The sequence below is a fragment of the Xiphias gladius genome, chromosome 23 (assembly GCF_016859285.1).
Source record: "Xiphias gladius isolate SHS-SW01 ecotype Sanya breed wild chromosome 23, ASM1685928v1, whole genome shotgun sequence".
NCBI classification, from domain to species: domain Eukaryota; kingdom Metazoa; phylum Chordata; class Actinopteri; order Istiophoriformes; family Xiphiidae; genus Xiphias; species Xiphias gladius.
The window spans coordinates 23,876,435-23,887,709 of NC_053422.1; the positions used below are offsets into that span (position 1 = coordinate 23,876,435).

Sequence of the window (11,275 nt, forward strand, 5' to 3'; positions counted from 1 at the left end):
CTTCAACACCATTAGTTTCACTATGATTTTTCTTTTACAATACAATGTGTGTACAGTCTTTGAGAAAATAATACCTTATGTAAATACAGGCTTTTGGAAATGGAAATACACATGAAAAACCACTTTCTAAAGACAGCTGAAAAAGTAAAGGAAAGACTTGAATAGATGAGTGGAAAAGGAATGCAGACGCTTCCATACATGGCACATGAAGTCGAAAAGCTTTGAGGAGTATGAAAATGAATCGTATTCTCCTGCCTTTTGACTCACGAGATCACAGCCCCATTGAGCACCTATGGGAGATACTGGAGAATTTCCTCACACTTGAAGAATCTCTGTCAATGAGTATTGAAGCTGTTCTGCAGATTTGTAGTGGCCTAATACCTTTCTCAGGCATTTTGGGGGTATTTACTGAGGATTTGTGGCCCTTCTATAGATGCTAAAAAGTCAAATTTCATTTGTCCTTATTTATTCAAAGGGACCGCATCTTTGAGTGGGAGAGACAAAGAGAGAAAGAGAAACTCTGAGACATTTCAGACAGTTCAGACACTGGAATAAGCCTTAGTAAAAAAGCCACACTAAAATGAAGAAAATTGGAAACTGCTCCTGATGGTTATTTGTGGAAGCCATAGTACTGTACACCGATCAGCCCCAACATTAAAACCAGTTACCAGTTTTAAAGGTGTGGCTAAATGGTGTATATATACTGCATAATGGTAGACTGTTACCATTTGAGTGCATGTGGCCTCAGTGTCAGTTCCTCCTCAGACAGAGCTTTGAAAATGCAACTATACAGACTCAAACTTTTCAAATGACAGAGAACTTTAAACGTAACTTTTACCATGAGACTGATAGATTTTCACAGAATGGCCTTTCAGATAAATAAGAACAGATTGAGTTGCACGATCAGATGCTTACATGATTGAGGAGTTGGAACAAAAATGGTGAAATATTTCAACCAAATGATATATTGAATATACAATGCAGCAAGAAGTGAGTATCAAGCATCAAATAATCAGCACACACAAGTAGTAGCATAAACAAAGTCTACACAGAATTATTCTATTCTCACTCACTAATTGCAGCCCACTACAAGCACATATTGCTTCTTATTGTACCCTACAAGCTGCTGTGTGTATACTTGATGCTTTAGCTCGTTTACTACAAGTTGTAATTTTTTCTTGATGATGCAGCATCCACTCTGAGCTGCCAAGATGGTAGGTTGTCAACATGTCTGTGCATAGAAAGATGTCCATTAAACTCTCATGTACTTTGCTGTACTTTTCTATTAATGTAATGTCAGTGTGAAAAATCCTCATGTCCTTAAGCAAGGCACCAATCCAGTCCAGTTTGAGGGTTGACCATACAGCGGCTGACTTCTGACCTCCTGTTTGACACCTATGGTTTATGTGCTGATCTGTATAAAAATCACTTCCGACTATCTCCCCACCTACCATCATCCTGCTTTCTGCTGTGTCTCATCACAATTTGTCCTCTTTTGCTGCAGCGGATACTGCATCAAAGCACAGGAGGGAGACTCACACGAGGAAACGGTACTTCCTATCCATATGGTGTCCAGTCACACACACACACGCAGGCAGTAAGAGAGAAAAGATCTAAAAGTCTATCTTTGGCTGACTGTAGCGGTCGCCCACATAAATGTCCGCTTGGCTCAGCTCTGATCACATAATTGCTCTGTGCACACCTTTCCCCCACACACACACATACAAAGGAGATTGTACATCCAGAGAGCGTGTAGTGAAGCACACTCAGGGAGTTGACACACAGACACACGGACACCAGCGCACACACTTAAAACCTAGATATATATTGCACCCACACACAGACAGTCACTGTTCAATATGGCATGAAGCGGACCGTTCATACATGCAGGTATGCCTGCGAGCGCACACGCACACATGCATGCCACAAAAACTCCCACCAGCTCACCCACACATTCAGCATGTTGAAGAATGAGTGTGATGGAGACACAGACATGCAGAAAGAAAAGGGTGAGAAAGGAGAAGGTTAAAGAAAATACTGAGCAGAGTGACTGGAGGGAACACTCTGAAACCCACCCTCACAAATTCTTTCAAAAACTGATTTAGTGTGGTATTTTTACTCCTCGTCTTTTTGTCTATTTGTCTACATAATGCTCATGGAGAGGACTTTATGTGGCTGTCTCATTGTGTGGGTGGCCTGGAAGACGTTTTGGCAAGTATCTGTTTGACTGTCCTTCACTAAATCAATTAATTGCTCTGTAAATGACCCTGACCTTTGATGCAATTTTGCATCTTCTATGAAATATCGAAGCAAACTGAAAATGTAAGTGTTTCTCTATAACTTTAAATATTCAAAATTAAATAAGCAACAATCAAAGTTAAAAAAAATTAATTAATTAATTAAAAAAAAAAAAAAAAATATATATATATATATATATATATTTAGATATTATTCATTAAAAGCTTATTCACTTTCTTGCAAAGAGTTAGACAAGATTGATACCACTCTTGCATCTGTAGAAGTTCATACAGTGCTTTCAGAAAGACTTCAGACCCCTTCACACTTCCTTTTTTCACATTTTGTCATAATGTAGTCTTATACTAAAATCGTTTAAATTCATTTTTTTCCCTCATCAATCTAGTCTCAATACCTCATAATGGCAAAGCAAAAACAAAATTTTAGGAATTTTTGCAAATTTATTTAAAAGGAAAAAATTAAATATCACATTGACATTAGTATTCAAACCCTTTGCTCTGACACTTGAAATTTAACTCAGGTGCCTCCTTTTTCTCTTGATCATCTTTGAGATATTTCTGCACCTTGATTGGAGTCCACCTGTGCTAAATTCACTGATTGGACATGATTTGGAAAGACACACACCTGTCTATATAAGAGTTCTCACCGCTGACAATATATATCAGAGCAAAAACCAAGCAATGAGGTGAAGGAACTGCCTGTAGAGCTCAGTGACAGGATTCTGTCGAGGCACAGATCTGGGGAAGGCTACAAAAAAAATTCTGCTGCACAGTGGCCTTCATAAGTCTTCAATGGAAGGAGTCTGGAAAAACCAGGACTCTTCCTAGCACTGGCTGCCCGGCCAAACTGAGCAATAGGGAGAGAAGGTCGTTAGTTAGAGAGGTGACCAAGAACCAGAGATCTTGTGTGGAGATGAGAGAAGCTTTCAGAAGGACAACCATCACTGCAGCACTCCGACGATCTGGGCTTTATGGCCGGGTCGCCAGACGGCCAACATAACAAAATGTGAAAAAAGTGAAGGGGCCTGAAAACCTTCTCAATGCACTGTATGTACACAGCTGCTGAAAAGTTTAAAAACACTATTTTCCAGTTTTTAAGTAAAATTTACAGTTCAATGTTTCATTGTATTCTGAATTTAAAGCAAAGAACAAATAATTGGCGATTTTAAAAAACTGAAACAAGGGAATCTTTTTGTTGAACTAAATTTTTGACTCATTAAGCAGCTAAACACTCCTGTGGTATTCTTTCAACAACACAAATCAAATATTGCTCAGAGATTTCATCCCAAACTGTTGCAGAAATCCCCATCAATGTACCGCACTTGTATGTTGCTTTTCTTTCACCTTCTGTCCAGCTCATCCCGAACCAGCTCCCTGGGTTTTATATCTGGAGACTGTGCTGTTCTTCCATCCTGTGAAGCCACCGTCTAGTTCTTCTCTTCTAATGTTTTGGGTCATTATCTTGCTGTTGGATAAACCCCTGACTGACTAGTTTGTCTCCCTTTCTTACCCTTCTGATACCAATAGTACTGTTAAAACAATGCATCAGAGGGTGTAGGAACACAGTTTGTTCCAACACTGCCTTTGGACAGACAGAAGGTTTGTAAGTCATCAGAAAAGCTGCTGTAAGTTCACCAATTTCTTCATCCCTGTAAAAGGTCTATTTAAAAAAAAAAAAAAAAATTTACAATATTTTTCACTTCTTGGTGACCTAACCTTTTTTTTTTTTAAACCTCTGGCAGTTTACCACTTTCCTTTTGTAGCATTAACAGTCTGAGAATGTGGGGCTGTTTTTAAAACTTTGGACCAATAGTGTAGCTGCAGCCAGTTATTTTAGATTAGCATAAAGATAGGAAAGGGGGGGGGGGGCTAGCCCGTCTCTGTCTTAATATAACAAACGCTGCCTACCAGTACTCTTTGCCTTCTATGGGGGCTTATGTGCCACACTTTTTTTTTTGACCAGAAACAGTTTCCACTGGTTGCCCAACCAAAAAAAAAAGGGTATCTTTTTGGCAGGCTAACTGTCTCCCCCATTTTTGGCAGGCTAACTGTCTCCCCCAATAAGAGTGGTATCAGTCTTTTCATCTTAGTCTCACCAACGATGTGAATAAGCATATTCTTTCAAACAACCCATAAACTGCCATCAGATTTTGATTAAAATTTTACTAAATCGTAACTGGTACACGGATGTATGTGACATCATCTTTCTCCAACTGCCCATTTCAAACCAATGAAAAGAGAGGAAAACATAAATATAGATATCTATATGAACTAACCAAAACTCTACTACAATTGTTTTATTCATCAGGACCCCATCACTTATAGTAAGAAGATGACTGAGAAAATAAAATTTTAAGGTCTTAAAGCTCAACTTTGTTATTCTTACAGCAGTTTAGTGAAGCCCTACAATGTAATTCTTTGCTTTGTGTGTGTGTGTGTGTGTGTGTGTGTGTGTGTGTGTGTGTGTGTGTGTGTGTGTGTGTGTGTGTGTAATTAGAAAGATTAGAACAAAAAAGAAGGATTGTTATGGTTGCCCTTAAATTCCCCCGGTTAAACTGCCAGGGCCCACACTCTCACTTATAAGCAAGCAAAACTGTGACAGAGGATTACTTTACAGGGAAATCAATTCTAACTGGATTGCTATAATTAGATGACCTGTGTTTGCCAAAAATCGGTAAGTAATTTTCTGTGTTTTTATCACTTTCAGGACTTGGCAAGGGTGCACGACAATAAAATTACAAATGCTGCTGGTAATATTTATAATTAAGGAACCTCTACTCACAAAATTGCAGATGAGGTATTCTGGGTGTCACGAATGACGCTATTCAAACACAAAGACGGCGGGAAACTGAAGCATAATGTGTCTATATGTACACATACCTAAGCAGTGTATTGCTCACCTCTTTATCACACAGCTAACTCACCATACATTATCATACAAAGCATTATTGAGACTGCATGCCAAACACTGATAACCCAATCAAAGTCTCTCTGTCAGGCTGATCGGCAACACACAACAAATCGATCAGGAATAAAATGCCATCAGCAGATCTGTCGTCAGCTGGCTGCCTATACACAAATGAGCACGACAGCTGCAACAATGACAGCAGCAGTCAGACAGGCTGATCATTACACACCCCCAGCAGGAAAAGGAGAGGCAAGAAAACACACAGACAGCTATCTCAGCTCTGAGATAGAGTTTGGAGAGGAGTGGTATCTGAGAAAGGCAGAGGTAATGATTATGAAACAGAAAGAAATGGCCTGATCAAAGTAGGTGTACATATCCATTTCATCAAGTTAACAGATATCAATGCATCAGAAAGGAAAGACTGGAGAGAATTTTTGGGGAAAGAAGAGAGGGAGCATGTATTTTACAGCTACCGATCAAATAAGAGTGCGAGTACGAGAAAAGACAAGAGGTAGAGTTATACAACAAACGCCAAGGTTGTTCATCCTACCTGAGTTCCTCTTCGAGATGTACTTGACATCATCACAGGCTCCTGAGGCAAGGAGGAGGAGAAGGAGGAAGAGGAGGGATATAGTCTTCATCTCTTTATTCTCCACTGGCACCTTGAGAAAACGGGACAGAGTGGGGACAAAATGTTAGCGCTAATTCAGGATGTATCATTCTGATTCGTATTTAAACCTGGCTAGAAAGCAACACTGTTACAATGACACCAAACATTACATTGTCTTGAAATCATTATTCTCTCCCCCTCACAAGAACCCATGCCACTAAATTACACCAAAAATCCTCCATTGCTGCAGTGCTGCATGCTAACATTTTACCTCAGTGCCTAAATAACAGAGCAAGCTGAGCTGACTGTTACAAAACAGTTCAGATGAATGTTTCCTCATCTGCCACCACAATGGTTTACGTCATGTTAAGTAATTAAAACCACTTAATTGCAGTAGGATCATGGTTAAAAGACATCATTGTTGATTGTTGTTCGAAGAGGAGACACAAAGTTTGACATGTTGTATCATACGTGCCTTTTCTCAAACTCCTGAGCATCCACAGGGGAAATCATACTGTGAGGTGACCATATCGCAGGAATAGGACATAGCAGAGAATAGGCAAAGCAGTTTTAACTGTGAGTTAAACCTGTGTGCATTCCTATAACAAACTTTTTGGTTTTGATCACTCTGAACACCATGATATTGTGCATTGCCTCGTGAACCACAGCCACCTGGCCTAAAAGAAGAGGACAGTAACTTACAAACTGAGGCCACTGCAACCCGTATCAAACATCCCATCCTTTAAAAACTAGACCTTTTTAAAAACACATCTGTTTTTAAATCAAAGAAAAGTTCCCCCCATGGCATCAAAACATCCATGTATGGTGAATACAGTCTTTTACTAGGTTAAACAATATATAGGCTTCATGCTAATAGCATACACTATTTGCGAGTAGAGTAAGCTTATGCTAAAACATAAGTGATCAAGTGATGATTGACAAAAAAAAAAAATCAGGAGATGATTAACAAATTAATGGGAATTTCAATACTACAGTATATACACTGTATGGCTAAGTATGTCAGTTTGGTAGCCCTTGGACAATCTGTAAAACCCCAAAAAATACAGTGCTAAGCATACCAAGAGAAAAAAAAAAAGAAAAAAAATACTAATATTAAAATACTGCTCTATTATCGTAATACATGTCAGCCAGGATACATGTTACTGTCACTTGGAAATGGGGTAAAAGAGTCAGATGGCGGTTTTATTTAGAGAGAAAAGGAGAGAATAAAACACTGCTTAGAGTCCACTTCTTTCCCCATTAACGCAATATTGAGACCAATATGTATACAACTCTTTTGAATGATCTTTTTGTAGATTTGATATGATTTCAAATGTATGTTAAAATTTCTGTTGGTCTCTCTCAGCCTTTACAAGCTAAAAATGAAAAGAGAAAATAAAATAGTCTCCAATCCTGTTGGGCTAATATGCTGTAAAAAGTGGAAAAACAATGCTTCATTAGAACTACAGCAGCAAAAATAGCAGAAAAAAAAATATTAATATTGATCTGAAACATGGGTTCGGAGGAATTTTGAAAACATCTATTTTTTCAACTCACTGAAATCAAAATACTGAAAGTAAATTAGATTTGACTATAGCCCATGAATACAAAGGCTGCAGAAGCTTTGGGGATACACACACAATTTTGGAGCCAGCCATGTGAAATCACATTGGTAAAACACAATCAGATTCTCTCATGCTTTCTGTATACAAACTATATGGGTGTGCACACAAACACACACAGAGAGACCAGGGAAAGATGGAAGAAGAAGATTAGCCATGCCAGAAGTCATTCCATTGTATTTTTCCACACATATGACAATAAAAGGGAACTCAAACTCCAGCTTGAGTGCTGATTGAAATCACATTTCATTCACATGAACAGTGGGATAGCTAATGACAGGACCTGGATGGTGTTGATATGTGAGCCAAAGCCATTTGCCTTTGAGTGTGTGCAATGATGGGACCTGGGACCAAAACTGGGACTAAATCAATGTGAAGAACAAAGCCAAAAGAACAGAAACATGATGAAGAATGCTGCATGTTGTTGCAACTACAAGTTGGAAATTATTCTTCTCTGCTGGTTTCAAAGCATCCTGCCTGTCACCACCTGCAGTTGAAAGCACAGTCTATTTCTCAAAATTTCATAAACTGATTTAAGATTCAAAGGGCAAACTCAGTTGTCGTTTAGGCATTTTCTTTTAGCAGAAAGGCCTAAACGTAGTTTGTCTCACCATCATGGCTCATGATGGCATTCCAGGCGCCATCTGAATCATCCTTACAATTTCTTTACCACAATCCAGGTTGGCTGAGTGACAAAAACACACACAACAGCAAAGATGTTTTCCCAGCAAAGATTTCAACTTATCACAACCGAAAAAAGCACAGGTGCAGCTAACAACACTAATGATGGCTCCATGTTATGGAGTCCAAGTAAGCCAGCATGCACAATACCAGGGCACTGCCAGTAGCGAAAAACCTAATTTAACTGCTGTTATTATGATTATTGGTTGCACCTGTGTCAGAATGACTGCTTTGATAAACTTCTATTGGCCACTTAATGGTTAATGATGGTAATATTCAAGCTGCATATTTGTCACTGATTAACGGTACTGCTTGACTCCTGGCCAAGAGCTATAATGAATGTTGGAAGTAAAGCACTGACTTTTTAATTATTTAATAGACAAAAGTAAGAAGTAATGAATATTTCCTTTCTATGCAAATGCAAAGCTTTGTTCCCATTGTTTTATGACAGAAACAAGTCTCTTGATACTGTATTCATACAGAATTGCATTTTTAAAAAGCAATGTTTCATTTTATGCTCTTAGAACAGCTAACTAACTTTCACACCCACTGTGTTACACAACAAGTAGTTTAAGATCCAAATGAAATTGCTTTGGGTTCCTTTATGTTTATTTGTTTTTACCTGGTACAATACAAATCTGACCTGTAAATTTCATGTCCTGTGCTCTGCTTTGAAAAAAGGAAAAAAGGAATAACTTTTTTTGTTTGTTTGTTTCACGATGGAACCCCTTATCTTATTAGTTAGCTGTTAGTTATTAGTTAGTTCTCTTTTTATGTAGATGGACAACTTGTTTCCATACAGCCAAACAAATGGCTTCATTTTGAACCATATTAGCATAAAGCAGTAAAGTCAGCAATCAGTTACAGCCAGATAGCAGCCTGCAGGGTTGCCAGGTCCGCAGTTTCCAGGGGAATTTTTGTCAACTGGTTGGGTAGAGCTATTTTGCATGCAAATTACATGAATAATGTCTATAAATAAAAATCCATATTTTAAATGAATTAATTTTATATAATCTTACAGAACTGATTCCAGATCAACACGTACACACACGCCAACATGCCACCCATGTACACACAGACATACAAGACTTGCTGTAATGCTCGCTGCTGCCTGGCACCCGCCTCTTGATCCCAACTCTCCTAGTTAGCGAAGCTAAGCAAAACAACTAGCTAGCTAGCAGCCCCAGAGAGGCCATTTTAGGACCTAGATGAAAGAACTTTTAAGGGAAAACTGCTTTTAATGCTGGCACAATAAACATTTTTTTGTGTTTGTAAATATTACAATACATTTAGTAATATAATATCCCCTATTATAGTGATTAGAAGTCTTAATTGAGTGACATATACAATTAGCTGAGGTTGTGCTGATAATGGGGATGTGTAAAACCTGATGCTGCTGTAAAAAACAACAACTTTACAAATCAAAACACAAAGGTATGCAAAGGAGGAAACGTAATGTGTGTCTCCGAGCGTTAAATAAAAGTCAGGCTAAAAAGTATATCTTGAGGTTTATTTTAAAAACTGTCCTCGGTGGTGGAGTCCCTCAGATCCTCAGGTGGACTGTTCCAGAGACTAGGGCATCAGTGGCTCAAGGCTGACTCCCCATGCATTTTCGTTGAAATTTTTGGGATGATTAGGAGGCTGCCTGCAGAGGATCTGAGGGATCTGCTCGGTATATATCTAAAAATCATATCTGAGAGAGAGGCTAATGCCAGGCCATTCAGTAATTTAAAAACTAGTGAGAAAATCTTAAAATCAATTCTAAAACTGATATGCTCTCTGTCAGGTCTTTGCCAGTACTAAGGCTGCTGCCTTTTGAGACATGTCTATACTCAAAGGCCTTAGAAGCAAGCTAGCCCCCTAGCTAGGCTCTATGAACTGGGGCCTTGGGCCTGGTTCTGGTGCAAACCCCTGGATCATCTGGTGTTGTTTGGGTGACTGTCAGCGGTGTTGTAGCCTTCAGGTCCAATGCAGCGGTGGTGCCTGCTGTGCCTGCGTCCAGCTCATGTTCGGAGGACTGGTCACTTTCCTTGGCTGCTAGCCCCTCCAGGTGGACCTCTAAAGTGTCAGTGTGCATTGAGGCCAGCCAGGGGAGGGTGTAATCAGAAGCCAAGACTATCAGAGACATCAGGGAGGTAGGTGATCAGGCTGCTGGAACCTTGAGAGTGGAAGACTGCATATATGAAATATGCTTTACCTGGGAAGCAGTTACAGAGACAAAACCATGGATCAGCTCATCCTTATTTCAGAGCTCTGACTGCAGGGGGTGGATATCATTCCTTGATTGTGAGTTACCAAGCTGCAGTCCACACACAGTCATAATATACTTGGACTGAAAACAAGCTAAGTGATGAAACAACACGATTGTTAAACGGAAAGCTTAAAACAGCAAAACTAAAGCAATCAACAATCAGTAAAAGAATAGCGTTAAGAGCAGGTTAAAAGGGGGTTTCACTTGGCAGTAGAGTCTGTTTCTACTCAGAAACTCCAGAGCAGAGAAGAGTACTTCCTAGGCTGTGCACACGTAGTTAAACTTGGCCTCAAAGGCTGCAGTCAGTCTACAGTCCTCAGAGGAGGAAAACAGGTTGTCACAGGTTATGTTATACTATAGCAGAAAAAGCTAAATTGAGCTGTTGTCTGTAGGTAAAGATAGTGAAGCAGGAACTCTGACAAGCAACAGTGAGAAAAAATCAAAGTGTGAGTCAGTCATACGTGGAAGGTTTTTATCTGGGTTATTTTGGAAAAGTCAAACATCCATGGACAGAAAAATCTAATAGAGTTTAGCAAGACCTTGCGTTTTTTCCAGAAATAAACACCTAGAAATGCAATATGATACTTAATCAAACTTTATATTTTCCCCTGCCTCCTCCGCAAGAGGGTCAGGGTCAGCTCCAGAACGGACACCATGGACCTGGTAGCGATTCAATGTCTTGCTAAAGGACATTTTAGCAGAAGGGAGGACTACTGAATCTAATATGGGCCCTAACCACCAACAATCCTGGCCACCAAAACGAATAAGGCTTAATTTGACAATTAAGTGAACATTTATAATTTATTATACATTTTTTTAGAGAAACAGCATATCTTTAATTTTGGAAAGGTGATTAAGTGACAATAGTTGTTATATGTCTAATGTTGCCAAAAACTTCCAATGGACGATGTAATGAAAGATTAAATTGAAAAAGCAAGGCCTAGGATT

General features: G+C 39.1%; 1 protein-coding gene across 3 annotated transcripts in view; it reads right to left on the reverse strand.

Annotated features, from left to right (window-relative positions):
• Window positions 1-8,216, reverse strand: part of il1rapl2 (interleukin 1 receptor accessory protein-like 2) — a 330,646-nt gene extending 322,430 nt beyond the window's left edge. For all 3 annotated transcript variants that reach the window (XM_040118986.1, XM_040118987.1, XM_040118985.1), the window contains exons 1-2: window positions 8,007-8,216; window positions 5,714-5,825 (exon numbers count right to left, since the gene is read on the reverse strand). In XM_040118986.1, coding sequence (XP_039974920.1) covers window positions 5,714-5,825; window positions 8,007-8,012 — 118 coding nt within the window. In that variant the 5' untranslated portion in view covers window positions 8,013-8,216. The remainder of the gene's footprint in view (window positions 1-5,713; window positions 5,826-8,006) is intronic.
• Between the last annotated feature and the right edge of the window lie 3,059 nt (window positions 8,217-11,275).